Source organism: Elaeis guineensis, chromosome 1 (genome assembly GCF_000442705.2).
Source record: "Elaeis guineensis isolate ETL-2024a chromosome 1, EG11, whole genome shotgun sequence".
NCBI classification, from domain to species: Eukaryota; Viridiplantae; Streptophyta; class Magnoliopsida; order Arecales; family Arecaceae; genus Elaeis; species Elaeis guineensis.
The window spans coordinates 174,190,744-174,206,676 of record NC_025993.2 but is presented as its reverse complement, the minus strand read 5'-3'; the positions used below and the strand labels follow the sequence as shown (position 1 = coordinate 174,206,676).

At 36.7% G+C, this 15,933-nt stretch overlaps 1 protein-coding gene across 1 annotated transcript; it reads left to right on the top strand.

Annotated features, from left to right (window-relative positions):
* Nucleotides 1-976: 976 nt before the first annotated feature.
* LOC105039675 (probable protein S-acyltransferase 19) lies at nucleotides 977-14,077 on the top strand. Its single transcript, XM_010915906.3, has 9 exons — nucleotides 977-1,388; nucleotides 3,178-3,291; nucleotides 3,406-3,816; nucleotides 9,341-9,409; nucleotides 9,501-9,572; nucleotides 9,662-9,790; nucleotides 11,931-12,011; nucleotides 12,092-12,295; nucleotides 12,614-14,077. Exons 1-9 carry the CDS (start codon nucleotides 1,344-1,346, stop codon nucleotides 13,589-13,591), a joined length of 2,103 nt encoding a protein of 700 aa, XP_010914208.1. The 5' UTR covers nucleotides 977-1,343; the 3' UTR covers nucleotides 13,592-14,077.
* Nucleotides 14,078-15,933: the final 1,856 nt, after the last annotated feature.

Genomic DNA, 15,933 nt, shown 5'->3' with positions numbered 1-15,933 from the left:
CCGACTAGATCGATAGAATAAAATTTTATATACCAAATATTATTATATATACCTAAAAATAATATTTTATATAAATAAACCAGATAATTACTTCGGGCCGGTGCAGGTGTATCTAAAATCTTAAAACGAGATTTGATTTAAAATTTTTAATTGGTCTGACTTTGGACTCATACCCAAATTATGAGGGGTAACAAGTTGGAGGGTTGGAGTAACGGACAATCACACTTATCTATTTTAAAAAGATGAATCTACTCACAAATGATGGATTTGGGCTATATAGAGACGAAGATGGTTTTCTCTACTATTTTTGAAAATATCCTTCTCCATGTTTTATTCGTCAAGTGAATTGAATCTATCAAGACCATGTGAGAGAGAAATATCCAAATACCCGTGAACTATAGGAAGGCCAAACTCCTCCTTTGTATCCATGTCCCACGGTTTCATTCATGGACCAACAAATTGCAATGCATAATATGCGTCCAAATCAGATTACACTTATGATATAGCCAAACCGTCGCGACTCGATTAAGTTGAGTCAAAAATTAAAATTAATATCTTCAAAAATGAAATGAGCTTTGGTCATATTTAAAAAAAAAAAAAAAAAAGCAAATCTCATCCGATCTTTGTCGAACTTTGTATGAGTCAGTTGAATCATGAGTCAAAAAATCAGTCACGAAAAAACCCAATTTTTATTTGATACATGATTCATTTAAGTAAATCCAATTTGATACCTTTCATTTTTTTTTTTCCTCCTTGATAGTCAATATATAAACCTTGATTAATCAAAGCCAAAAGTCCTAAGAGCAATTTAGCCCTTAGTTAGAATTAAAATCTCTTAATTCCTTGTCACCCTCCTTCCACCACGTGTAGGTATTTAATGCCTGGGTAATTCAAGATAAATAAAAGGTCATAGCCTCGTACAGCAAACATCTCACATGTAGAGGGAGACATGCGATTGCATCCAAGTCTCCTTTTCCAAAGGAGGGTGGAAAGTCGGAGAGGAAAAAGAAGAAAAAGAAACGCCCATGTACTGCTGCGGAACCATCGCTTCTGTCCCACCCGAAGTAACTCACCTCTTTGATGCCCAGACAAACCCAACCCAATCCAAAGCTCTCTCGGTCCTCCCCTGAGGCTTGAGTGTGGGGTTCTTTTCCGTTGTTCTTTTCCCCCTTCGCTCTTGTCCGCCAGAACCACTTCACCCGAAAGGGAGAAAGAAACCCCGCTGCCCTTCGTGGGGCCTCTCGAGCTCCCTTTCTTTCTCTCTCTCTCTTCTCTCCGCTGGGTTTTCCCCCCTTTTCATGCTCTGATCCGAGGGATCCAAAGAGGACGCCTTGGGTGCAGTCATGGTGAGACGCCATGGATGGCAGCTCCCGGCTCACACCTTCCAGGTAGTGTTCTTTTTTTTTTTTTCGGGGAGATTTCTTGTGGGTCGGATCTCCACTGGCCTTTGGTGGCTTCAGATTGGAAAAAGTTGGAATCTTTAGTATTTTTCTTTCTAGGTTTTGTTGTTTTTATTCTTGATTGCTTCTGGATTTTACGGGTCCTTCATGGAAGAGTTCAGTTCCTATTTCCTTTTAGAAGTTGCATTTTTTTTTGCTTTCTTTTTAACTTTAATTAACCCAACATGGTCGCAAATCCTCCAGGTTTTCTCCTAGGGTTTTTGCTTCTTATTTTTGGTTACCCTATCAAGTTCGTGATATCTCTTATGGGTCGCGCTTGCTTTTTTTCAGAAGTATTTAGCTTTTCATTCCTCTGGTTTTTGGGGGAAACCCACATTGTTCTGTTTCCTAGATTTATTTGTCTTCCTTATCGATACTGGTCATCTGTGTTTATGTACTCTGGAATGGCGTCGGAAGGGCTCAAATATGTTCAATGTCTCTTCGTTTTTCTTTTTTTAAAATTCTATGATGTGTTGCGTTCATGTTTCGCCATGTGGTTTATCATGGATTCACTGCAACAGTACACAGTTCATCTTTTCCTACATCCCATTTATTTTTGTGGTGAACCTGCATCTACTCTATTTCTTAATTCCATTTATATTTTTTGCTAATAATGAAGTCAGCTGTTTGTATATATTGCAACATGACATCGGAAGGGATCATGATTTCATCTTTTTTGTTACATTTTATCTTCATGGATATGATTCTGTATCTGCATGGATGCCCTTGACTTTCCAGTTTCAATGATTTGCACATGGTGTAAGTTCAATATATGTTTGGTGGAAGATGACATGCTTGATAATAGCGAATCTGTTGTTGCAGAAACTATATTTAGATGAGACGACCACAGATATGATCAATAAATTATTCAAATGGCTGTTATGAACTATTCGTTTGTTACTCACCCTAGTTTTTTGTTTTCAGTTGGTCAACAAAAAAATGATAGAAAACCAGAGTGCACAAACTGGATTACTGTAATTTAATTCGAATTTTCAGAACCCATGGTCAAGATTTTAAAGTTAGAGGACAAAGCTAAATTAAAGAGTGTATACAATAATAATAATAATAATAATAATAATAATAATAATAATAATAATAACAATAATAATAATAATAATAATAATCACATAACAAGACAAGCCAAAGAAAATCTTAGCCTCCCATAATCAAGGGTTTCTTGGGCTAATATCATCTTCATAGTTTGGTCTCTTGTTTACAAATAGTTAAGTTTTATGATTCTCCAGGAAACATGAGTAATGATGCACAATTCTGGCACCTATTGTAGACATACATTTCAGCATGTGTTTAGTCTGATGAATAGGTATCCTCATAATTAATTTTTGTTTGAGCTTGGAAAGGAACTGTGCATAAATGACAGTACATGGTACAAGACTTTCAAATTGTATATTCTTGTGCCCATGTATTGGAGAGTCTAGGAAATGTCTGTTATTGCTTCTGCTTGTTAAAATGCTCTGACAAAAGAAAACCCAGAAGCTAAGTTTCAAGCTTCCCCTGAAAATGCTTTTTTCCACTTTTCTTTCTTGTAGAAGCACTTGTTAGATGATACTACCAAAAACCTCTTTTTTTTTTTTGGGGAAGCAATTTATTGCTTTAAAGTCATTGGCAAGAACTATTGTGATATTTATCATAATTCTACATTGTTGGTGGAAAGGAAATTTTGGATATTTGCTGATTGCTTATCTTTTCTGATCTTGTTATCTTGCCTTTCTTTTGATAGGTTGTTGCTATCACAGTGTTCTTTCTTCTGGTCGTTGCATTCTATGCCTTCTTTGCACCCTTTCTCGGTAAACGCATATTTGAATATGCTTCCATTGCTGTTTACACTCCTGTGGTATGTGAACTCTTCGTACCTTGAGGAAATCATAAATGCATGTGTATCCTCTGTTAATATGATGGGTCTAGTTCTAATACTATTGATGCTTTATTTCTCGTAATCTTATTTCAGGCACTCACAGTTTTTATCCTTTATGTCCGTTGTACACGTATAAACCCTGCTGATCCTGGAATTATGTTCAAGTTTGATGATGAGTTCATCAATATACCAAAAAATAATCCTGGGATGCCAGACATAGGTTTACCTGACAATTATTATAATAATTCAACTGGATCACATTCTTCTCCATCATCAGCTTGTAGAAGCTCTCTGGATGGTAATCCTAATAAAAAAGCTTCACCTGGAGGAGATGTGAGGATAAATATCCCAGTGGGCCCACCGAGAAAAAGTAGGTCTCATTGCTGCAGATTTGGAGGATTTATCTGTGCATTATTTGTAAAAGAAGACTGCCGCAAACCAGAAACCACTGAACATCAAGCTAGTGTGGAAGATGCTTTGTTCTGTACATTGTGCAATGCTGAGGTAAAGGTTATTGATGATATGAATTTAATTGATGGAAGGTCATTGATGGTAAATCATCAATTCCATTCATTTTTGTGCTTCAGTAATACATGTAAGATATCTTGATATGTCAAGCTAAACTTGTCATTTCAAACATCACTTATATTAAGGTTATATATATGTCAGTCACAAGTGGAGACAGTAGATATCTGAAGATAATTCTTATCTATCTTCTCTCTTACAATTATTTGAAACCTATCATAGCAATAGACTATAAAATGTTCCCAAGGCACATTTTAATCTGGAATTATCAAGGGCATTACTTACCATTTACCATATTCACTTGAAATATTCTACCAAGTTTCTTAAGGGTTCGGATTTGGTCATATCATCCTGACAATCTATTTATTTTGTATTTCTTTTTAAATGTAGGAAGTCTTGTTTAAATTCATTTTTAGGGTCTGCTGCTTTTCTATGTATCTTTTTGTTTGTCTTGTTGTTTTCCTCCATTTCCCATATTACTTGGCTATGTGCATCAGGTGCATGTGCGTGTGTGTCCAAGTGTCGGATCCTTCTAAAATCTAACAAGTTCTTTGTATGAACCCATACCCAAGTGTTATACCAGTGAACATATCTAAGTGTTGGGTTCAGGTACTTAATGTTAAACAGAATGGTCCAGTTTTTTTTTTTAAATATTCAAACTTTCTATATTTGTACTTCAGTAGCTCAACACTTTATCTTTAACACTTGACACCTGTTGTGTCTTATTCTTTCAAGAGGTCAATCACCTATATTTGTTTTGATGTCTGGTTATCCACCGTGCAAAAAAATTAGAAGTTTATTGAATCTCATTATGATGTATGATGCCCTTGTCCACAGATTCATATGAGCTTTATAGCTGCTAATGCAACGGGAAAAATATTTACTTCAAAAGTGGTTATCTTTTTTTTTTTCTTTGAGAGGACAAAAATGGGAAACTTATTTAATTCAAAATTGATAATATATATATATATATATATATATATATATATATATATATATATATTTTTTTTTTTTTTTTTTTTTTTTGAGAAGATAAAAATGATGATGTTATGGGGCAACTTTGCTTGTTAAAATGCATGGTTATTCCTTTACTCTGTCTAGTTAGATTGCTCTAAGGTAGCATTTGGTTGCGATATAAATTTTGAGGGAAGAAGGAAGAGTTTTCTGGGTGCTGTGGAAAGGATGAAGTTATTTCATGGGATAAAGGTCTTTTGGCATTTGGTTGAAGGAATAAGTAGGAAGGGATAAGTGGCCTTAATGCACATAGGATTTCTTGATGATTTGGATTTTATCACAAGGGCAAATTACCCTCACTTTTCTGTGTATTTAAAGAGTGGATAGGTTCAGTTGAGGGGTAATATTGGTAATTGGCCTATTCTGTGGGAGAGTGTAAGGCTATCTTCATTGGCTTATGATGCAAGGAATAACCCTATTCTGCTAGGCCAAAAGGCCTTTGGCAAAATAAGTGGGGGAATTGGGGAATGCCCTGATCACAAGGTGCTGAAGTGGCTGGAGGGGGAGGGGTTTAGCATCCATAGTTCCCTTTGTCTGGGGAGGTTTTTGTGAGGGAATCATGGAGAAGCATTCCAGCCCACCATGCACATGCACAGACGCACACACTTATTCCTCATCGTAACATTGCCTAAGATTTAGTCTGGTATGACTATATGATTGAGGACATGTGGTTAGAGTTAATGTTCTTAACCTTATGTTGTTGAGCAATGTACTATGACAGTAGTATGCATCTACTGGATATTATTATCAATGATTATCTCTCCTTAAATAGTAACTGGTGGTAATATAAAGAGGTGGCTTGCTTGTTCATTTATTACTACCAAACGAAACTGTATGTGATCCTTTTAGTCACTCTCTTTAGAGTTTTAGACTGCAATATGTCAATATCTTGCTCATTCATATGTGGCATGCTCAACTCTGAAGAAGAATTTAATGATATTTGGATTGGTTTTCAAAGAATCATGTTGCATTAAAAAAAAAAAAAAAACTCATTTTCGAAGACATGACAGAATTCAAGGTTGTTGTACTAGAAAAATTAACTTGAATTTGTGGATGAACATCTGAGTGAAGAGCTGTTTTGGCAGTTCTTCATTTGTTTCTATTTGTTTGGTCTGCTTATGCATTGGAGGATCTGACAGGATCAGTAGTTTAGGGTTTACCCTTTTCTAGTTTTTGCTTTCAATCTCGGAAAATAGGATTGAAGCGAGTGATGTGGTGGACTGGAGGAATTAAGGAAATTTTGTGGGGCTGATGCCAGAATTTAGTGATTGGTTATGGGTCCTGGGAAGTTAGAGGTTTTAGGACTATCAGACCCAGAATTAAATTTTAAAAAACTCTGCAGATTTCTGCAAATCCTGGGATTTGCATGCTTTGATGGGTTTGAGCAACTAAACAAGTAATATTTAAAATTGGGTGACAAGTTGGAATGATAAGAAACTATGGGTATTTAGTTGATTAGAAGTGAAGGGTTAGATGAGAGAATGAAGAATAGTTTTTTTTTTTTTTTTGTGGGGGGGGTGGGGGGGGGGCGGGGATGAAGAAAAAGGGAAGAAAGAAGGAGAAAAGTAGGCACCAAAGGAGGTTGAATCTGGCTTAAAAAATTAGTTTTTATAAACCAAAATATTCAGCATACACCACTCTTTTAACCAGCCTCGTAGGCTTCTTAGATTTATTTGAACTTATAAACTTGTCCAATTTGAACTTGTAAGGTACAGTATATAATATAGCAGAGAAGTACTTAAATCCCAGGTATTAGAGTTCGATTGGAACTCTTAATAACTAAGTAACTAATCCCCTGCATGAGCAACTAAAACCTTTCTGTAAATTATGAAATTCAGATTCCCATGTAACACCATATAGAAAACATCCAAAACTAAAACCTGGTGACTTAAAGACTCTCTCAACCCTGTATATATTATATTATATGCATGTATTTCTATGTATGTTTGTATCTGTGTATCTATATGATATGTGTATCATATGTATGTATGTGTCTAGGAACTGATCCACCAATCGTGAAAACAGTGCTCCTAAGATAACACTAAAAGAAACCTCATAAGAAGATTCAGGAATATAATAACATTTAGAAGCAGACTGTTTTTTTTTTTTTTTCCTTTGCTATCACTTACCCCTAATAGTTAATGTGATGATAAACTAACCATCTTGCCTTGACCTTGTCAACCTTAACCACCATATCCAAGTCATTAGTAATTGAAAAGAAAAAGGGGGACGGAACAAAAGAGAACAAATATATAAGCTGCAGCACCTCTCATCAAAAGCAATGATGTAAATTAACAGCACCTCCTAGTTCTTGTGGGAATATCCAAACAGGCCCTTGGTGATTGAGGAAGTGCTCTTGAATTGCTTCCTCATCTAGATCTTTTACTATTTTTGAGTTATTGCCTTATAAGTTTTATATTCGCATCTATTTAACACACTGGTTACCTCATAATAATTAAATGTACTACACCTGTTAATAATTTGACACACTACATATACGTGTTAGTCAAATGACTTTGGATTATACATACATACATACATACATACATACATACATACATACATACATACATACATATATATATATATATATATATATATTAAAATGGAGGCATTGGCCCCTATCTGCCACGTGGTTAGTTCTTCCGCAGGCACCATCTGCCACATGTTTAGGTGTTATTTTTTTTTCAAGGTCGCTCGCCCGCTCCTGCCCGCTTCGTCAAATCACGTATCTCCACCGCCCACTTCTCCCATGATCGCTGGCATGCTCCCACTCCCTTCATCGGATCACGGATCTCCACTGCCGATTTTCCCCATGGCTGCTGGCATGGGCTCCTCTCCGAGATCGTTCGCTAGCCATCTGCGAGCACTTCCATGGCACCGCCACTTGCTTCGAGTGGCTCGAGAACCTTTGTGCTACACTCACCCATCTCCCTTGCCCCTTCCCACCATCCCCCTCCCGGTTGGAGTCGATGGTGGAGCGTTGATCCTGGAGCCTCTTCACCTCTCCTGACTTAGTGGCCTCTCGCTGGCTCCCTCCCCCTTCGTCGGATCATGGATCTCTATCGCCTACTCCCCCCACGGTCATTGGCAGTGGCTGCTTGCCTACTCTCGCCCCCTTTGCCGGATCACGGATCTCCCCACGGCCATCGGCATGCACCCGTCCCCTTCGTCAAATCATGGATTGGGTAGAGGTCCTCGATGACCTGGATCTTCCAGGTGGCACTGCAGTTAGCGGGGGGGCGAAAGATTTTGGGCGTGCACTCGCTCTCACAGTCTTCAAGAAGGAGAAGACGAAGATGATGACATCATTAACTACTGCCCCCACAATTTAAGAGTTGTCGGGTTTGATCATAAGATGAGGGATTGCTTAAGGTACTCTTTTATGTTATTTTATTAAAAAATTATGAAACAATCTATCTCTTCAGACAACTTTCGGGATATTTATGATGTTTTATCAAGAAGATGCTGTTAATGGGTTGCCTATTGGAGATTTTTAACTTCTCTATTATAAAAAATTTAAATTTTTTAATAAAATTTTAATTATTTTTAATATATTTTTTGAAATGATTTGAATTTTTTAAATTCCTTTCTTAATAGTTCTATGTTAGATAAATAAATGTAAGTACATTTGTGTTTATTGATATATATTTCTTTCAAGCTCATATTGAGCTCCAAGACTATGGATTGGAGACCATACGTGCTCTTGCAGTTGGCTGGAAGCCTCCATTTGACATGTATATCTATCTCGGTGGATGAGTTGGAGGATGAGGCCAGTGGCCTTGTGGGCGGACTATTGGCCGACCATATCCTTGGAGACGGTGCGGGCCTCCAGAGCAGAATCGAGGCCCAGTCCATGGATGTGCGAGTAGACATCGATATGCTCAATTTGGATGAGGTTTCGGGTCTCCAAGAGCCTCTTGAGCTCTGCTATGGCAACGGAAAGGGGGAAGAGGGAGCGAGTTCTGAAGGTGGAGAGCAAAGTAGAGAAGAACGAATGCTAATATGGAAAGAGGGCGAGGGTTTTAGGATGAGCTAGATGGCAAGAGACCTATGGGGAGCTCCAAATTTAGGGAAAAAAATCAAATAGCTTATAAATAGCTTATAATCCATACTATGCACATATATATTTTTATTATTTTTTAAATACATATAAAATAAATATTAATAATTCAATAAAATAAAATATTTTTTCAAGAAAAAATAGCATCCATGCATGGCATGGGGTTATAAGCTAAAATGCTTGTTTCCAGCATTTGTTCCTAAAAAAATTTTGTTTAATGATCATAATTTGAAAATTTTTCCTTCTTGAGTTATGCACATCTTTACGTGCTAATGGTTTCCTTTATGCTGGACATCTACTAAATTAGAATCTGTTACATCTGATTTGTGTCTTGAATTAATAATGCTGCAGAACAGTTTGGTTGTCTATGGAGTAGTTGAGATATTTATGACTTCTTTACTTATTTATCTATTCATTACCTTGCAGGTCCGTAAGTTCAGTAAACATTGCAGAAGTTGTGATAAATGTGTCGATGGGTTTGACCATCATTGTCGGGTACTCTCTCCTTTAGTGCTTGAATTATTAATTTCTAAATTATCAATTGAACTGAAAGAATTTCATATCTTTGTTATACATTTGTCTACAGTGGCTGAATAATTGTGTTGGGAGGAAAAATTATATAACATTTATTTCCCTTATGGCCACCAGCCTCATTTGGGTATGCAGCAAATATGATGTTTTTTGAATTCTTTAGACTTGAGCTCCTCAGTTAGTTTGTTTGATCTTCAAACATTTTCTTTGCACCAGCTTGCAATTGAATGTGGGGTAGGCATTGCTGTTCTCATTCTCTGCTTTGTCGATAAAAAGGGTACAGACAACAGTATTAAGGAGAAACTAGGAAATGGTTTTTCTCGTGCTCCATTTGCAACTGTCGTGGTAAGTTGATGCTTCAAATTTTGTCCTGTTTTGTCAAGATGATTAATTGTTGCAGGTTTGTGGACCACATCCATCCTCAGTTCGCTGTAATGTTTTATAAGAAAGTATTGGTGGATATGTGTCTGGGGTTACCATTTTCTTGGGGGCACTAGGGAGGTATTATGTGCCACTATCTTTCCTTATTCCAAATGTTTGGAATCTAGTTTTGCCTCCCACCTCTATATCTGGACTCCAGTGTGAAGCATGTGTTCTGAGTAAACATCAGATTGCTACTTTTGATGGTTCGGAATAAAAAATTGTAGATCTCTAAGAGACCTTTTCAATGATTCCAAGATCACTAAAATCCAATATTTGTGCGAGAAGTTATGCCTTTAGGAAGCTTGAAGGTTCTATGCAAATTATGGCAGGCTTGAGTCATTTGTTCAAGCAGATCTGCCAATTCATGCTGCATCATATTTATCTCTTCTGCATATTTAAAACAGCATCCTATTTTATTTGGCATTAAAATCTAAGTCTCTCCCTCCCTCTTTTTCCCTCTCTTCCCCACCCTCCCCCCCTCTCTTTCTAATTAGATTGGTTCCCTGGGAAGTAATGATGCATTCTAACATTTCAGGTTGAATTGTTGAAGGTTTTCTCTTGCGCCAACACTGAGTATTTCTTGTTCATTTCCCCTCATCTTTTCTCCCTCTTCTTTAATACAACTAGATGTCAAATTAGCTTTTTTCGCATGAGAATTTGTGGGAGTAAGAGTATTGGGCAGTATGTTCATGAAGCATTGAAAGAATTAATAGTCCCACAAGTCAACATCTGGTCCAAAAAAGTCTGGTTCCGGTAGGAAAATGCTCAATATAGTGGTGGCTTTCTAATGTCTCCATAGCCAAGTTGGTTATTTTACTTTAATTTGTTTTAATGGTTCTGGTCATATTCACTTGGTGTTTTGTATAAACAAAATTTAAACAGATTTTGTTATTGGTTTAGACACTAAGGTTGCACAGCCCTGATATTAGCTGGCCTCCATGAGATCTTGCACTTGAATGATTGTTCAAGGTTGGAAATTTGTCTGCGAAGCTGATGCACCACTGAACCCTTATGGCAAGATGGAAAGTGACCAGGCAAATCTGCAATTAACTAGGCTTATATCATGAGTATTTAACAATCTGACTTATTAAATTATCACTAGGTCTATTACATGTACTGACTTTCATCCGCCACTCCATTTTTTCTCAGTTTTATGTCATCTTGCACTTATTGTACTTGGGATGAAATGGTGCTTGTGTCCTACAGTTGTTTGCATCTTATATGTGTATTAAGTATTGATAGGGCCAGTTTGCCGTTTGAATATTGTATGTTTTTAGATAAAATTTTGATAGCAAAATGGTTTGATGTTATTCATGGCATTGCAAATACCAAAGGAGCTATATTGCAATAATCAAGTTGCATTACACAATCAGCAGCTTGGTGTGGTAGAAATGAGAACGTGCATATTATGATAGACAAAGAGATGATCAGTAATCAATATAAGCTGGATGTGATGATATCTATAGCATAAGGGAAGAGAATTGCAGATAAACAGTTTGGCACTAGTTAGGTCATAGTATTTAGTGTTTTCATCAAGTCATCCTGCATATTCAGACTGTTTTTTTTCTTTTAACTTTGTTATGTGATTTGGCTGATGGTCTTGGAATGTGGATACTGATCCAACTGGAAGTTAGTTTCAGTCATAAGCCCTACCATAATAGTTTACAGATAGCATTTATGAAGGTGTAGATACTGCTCACTTTTGATACAGAGCATGCAAATTTTCTTTATTTTGCAGTACTCCTGTTCTCTGTTGTCCTTTCTCATTGTGAAGGAGAACTCGAGAAGTGTGCAAAAGACATCAAATATGAATGCCTTGTATTCTTATTTCTCCTAAAGAAACCGAGTAGCAAAAGTCTTTTGGCTTTATTGGCGACATAAATGTTCTCATAGTTTTTATAGAGATATTATTGGCTTTTGATATCTAATAGTTCTAAACTAAAATATGACTTCGTATCTTTTAGAAATACTTGTTGACTGTACAAATATAATCTTTTTAGATCCATTAAGAAAATAACACCTTTAATATTAGAAAACATAATTCTAAGCTTTTGTTTTGTAGGCCATATGTACTGCAGTGTCATTACTGGCTTGTGTGCCTTTGGGTGAACTCTTCTTTTTCCACATGATATTGATAAAAAAGGTTAGCTCAGCACCTGTGCGATCTTCTAATTAGCAATGAATCTGTTGGAACCAGTTGAATCTTTTCCTCTTGTTCGCCAGGGAATTACAACATATGAGTATGTTGTTGCCATGAGAGCTATGAGTGAAGCACCTCCAGAACAAGCAGATGAGGAAGGACAAAATGTTCTTTATTCGCCAACAAATTCTGCCACAACTGGTTTAAGTGTTGGAAGCTCTCTCGGCATAGGCCTGCAATATAAAGGTGTATGGTGCACTCCTCCAAGGGTATTTATTGACCAGCAGGTAAGCCTCTGCATCATGTTCATTTTTCCTGTTATATTCGACAAAAGGATGAATCAGTAAAATTTCAAAATACCAATCAAAATACCAATATCTTGGCTATTCAGACTAATGAAAGCATGCATGAAAATTGCATGGATGATTGGGTGTAAACAAGACCAGCTATACAATTAATGTTGTTTGATTTCCTCCAACTATAATCTTTGTTTCTTGTGACAATCTAAACTTCAAAATAAATCAAAAAATGAGCTTGAAATTTTTCTGATATCCATATGCGGATGTTCCTTTGTTGGACTGATTTCTTGCTTTTGATTTCAATAGGATGAAGTCGTTCCACATTTGGAACCAGGTATGGTCCCTTCTACTGTTGATCCCGATGCAGCCGGTTATGTTGAAAGAGCAAACAAGTCCAAAAAGGCTGTTAAGATCAGTGCATGGAAGCTTGCCAAATTGGACTCCAGTGAGGCGATGAGGGCTGCAGCCAAAGCCAGGGCATCCTCTTCAGTTCTTCGGCCTATTGATGCTCGTCGTGTCCCTGATGTCGAGTTTAGCTCCAGTGGAAATGCAAGTGTAAGAAGTAGTATGAGCATGGATTTTAGTGCAACTAAAGAATCACGGAGTGGGCTTAAGCTTTCTCCAAGGAACTCCTACCCACAAAGTCTTGCAAGCAAGGAAGATTATGAGACTGGTACACAAACTGCAAGCAGCTTAAGTAGTCCAGTTCACATCCATGAACCTGTTGCCCTTGGTTCACTGCCTTTGCAGCGTTCAGTTCCTGAACGGCCTCCACCCAGTCTTCCAAGGGGGCCTTTCCCAACTACCCAACTGACTAACCCAATGTTCCAATCTGCCACTTCAATTGTTAGGGAGACTAAAAGGGCCTCAGTCGTATGGGATCAAGAAGCTGGCCGGTATGTGTCAGTACCTGCAACTGCTAGAAGTGAAACTACAACTGAAGTTCCAGCCAGAACTTCTCGGGTTTCTTTGGTAAATCCTTCTGCAGAATCTAGTGCTTATGGACGAAGACCAACCCTTCCTAGTGCTGGTGTCTCAGTGATGCCTCGTGTGCCACCACCAGAGAGATTAATGTACACAGGGCAGTCAATATTTTTTGGTGGGCCCCTTTTAAGTGCTCCTGTTAGAGATATGCGGGGCAATGAGAGTGTTGGATTGAGACCAGATGCTGAGAAGGAATCTCGTGTGCATCGTGAGGCACGTGTAGAGAGAGGTCAAGCGGCAGACTCATTCCCTTTGTTTGTTCCTGGAACATTTCAGAAGAATCCTTCATCTAGACCCTAGTGATTTCTTGCTTAATATATCTTCTGATTTCACCATTCTGGATCTGTTTAAATGGTGACAGTGAATCGGTTTGTGTGGGATTTATGATGAGATGGTGCTTCAATGGCATAATTTTGGAGGCATTTGAGGCTGACAATCAAATTATGACTGCTCTTCAAGGGAATGATGCAATGTAACATGTTTTCAAACCTGCAAATTGAGCTGCTGCTGCAGTTGAGAAGACAACCATAAAGATTGATCATCTGATCCAAAGCACCCAGATCATCTGGGTTGATGTTTGCTTCTTTGCTGGTTGCTTTCGCCTGCCTGCGAAAAAACTGACCTCTTGCGGTGGATAATCATCAGACATATTTTCTTTGGAACAAGAATTTTTATGCTTATGTATATGCCAGCTTGTACATTCATTTGAGGGCAGTTTGGTTCATCAGATATATATATTTTTTATTTTAATTTTTATTACATTTTAAGTTTTAGGAACTTCTTTGATGTCTTTTCCAATTTAAAGTTTTTTTTCAGAAATTTGAAAGCTTCCGAAAAGAATTATTAATGGAATTCAGTGTACTCATTGGAAGACATCTGAATATGGATCCTATGACAAGATTTTCTTAAAGATGTAGGTGTGGAGAAATTATTGATTAGAACGGTTCTATCACGTATGTCTTGAAGGCATATACTAAAATAAGTCACTACATCATTTAAAAATATTAATTTTTAAAAAAAATAAATAAAAATTATCAGTTGGTGAATAATAATTTTTTTTTTTTAATTTTTCATCAAACTTGGATGATAGTGTATCTTTTTGGTTTGTTATTGGTTGGTGCAAGATATATGCAGTCGAATAGTTCTAATCATTAATTTTTCAAATAGTTCTAACTGATAATTTTTCATAGGCGGGGTTGGACAAATTTCTTTTTCCTTTTTTCCTGAGATTTAGTTCAAAGGAATATTTTTTTGGCTACGGTCGTATAAAAAGCAGAATTGTTAGTTTGAGTCTTTAAAAAGATACCGTGAAAATTCAAGAGCCTATCCTGGAGTTATCCATCGCTGGATCGATATGGATGTTTCCATCAAAATTAGTAGAGAGGGATGCGGCCAAGGATATTCTGACGCCTGATCTATGATACGAATTATGTTGCTAGTGAAAATTTCTGCAGCTTAGATGCATGGTAAATTTTGACAGGCCAAGCAAAAGTTGGAGTGAAATTCTTCTCATTTGAACCCAACCTTGGGATGCACAGAAATAAGGTCAAAAACCTTCCAACCGCATCGTTAGTGTAAATCCATACCAACCGTCAGGTAGCAGTATATTAGAGATCTAGGGAGTATGCCCAACCCAAAGCAACCCATCATTATCAGGCGTCTTGTCAAATTTGACCCGTTTATAATTGCTATATTACATTCTTAATTCTTGAAAGTTTAAGACCTATCTTTCAAGCTATATTATTTATTGTACATAAGTTTCTCGGATTAAGTTAATTCTTTTTTGAGACAGGTGTCTGTAGAACACCCTATTAGGTTGTTGTGTTCTTGATATATTATATATCAAAAATAATATTGCTATGCACATAGACACATACAAAAATACGTATGTACATATATACATATGTATATATGTGTATGATATGATTATTAGATCAATTACCAACTGTTTTTGTCTTCCATTATGGAGGTCTTTCTCACTAAATTCAAATTTATGATAGCTAATGTGTAAACAAAATTTTGAGAATCTATTGTATATGTTTATTAGTACTTGCTAATCATGTTCTAATATCTTCATTTCCTTGTTTTGCTTTCATCTCTACTGTAGTTTTCTTTTCTTTTTTTCTTTTTTTTTTTTAAATTAAAGCAAGTTTCAACATAGTTTTGATGAACAAATCTCTTATATTAAGCTTTACAGGGGCTCAGAAAGGCTGCAAATCTGATTCCAAATTTGGAGGAAGGGCTTTAGAGGGTCTTAAGTTAGGTCTCCTATATCCAAACACCTTTTTTTTTTCACTCTTTCAAAATAAAATTGTTAGGTCCTTATTATATCAGCTTACTAGGATTTTGTCACGCAAATTGATTATAAGTTCTAAATTCACTAACTATATTTAAATGGTAGGAGTAACTATGACTCTCTTAGGGTAGTTATGCTCTTAAATATCCTTTAAAATGTAAAATATTTATCCTTAAGGCAATGCCTATCTAAAGTCATTCTTAAACAAAGAATAGTTGTCACTGCTAATGGTGGTAATGGAAACATAGTGAATTTTGTCAAGTTTGATCCGGCAATGGGAAGCCTGAACTTGAATAAAGTGGGCAATTTTACAGTCCCATGTATTAATTCAGTTTATAGAATGAAA

What these genes read in the sequence shown, in the direction of transcription:
- LOC105039675 (XM_010915906.3), top strand. Translation starts at nt 1,344, where the DNA reads ATGGTGAGACGCCATGGATGGCAGCTCCCGGCTCACACCTTCCAG. An exon ending in CTCCATTTGCAACTGTCGTG is followed by an intron (nt 9,791 to 11,930) that starts GTAAGTTGATGC and finishes TTTGTTTTGTAG; the next exon opens with GCCATATGTACTGCAGTGTC. An exon ending in ACATGATATTGATAAAAAAG is followed by an intron (nt 12,012 to 12,091) that starts GTTAGCTCAGCA and finishes CTTGTTCGCCAG; the next exon opens with GGAATTACAACATATGAGTA.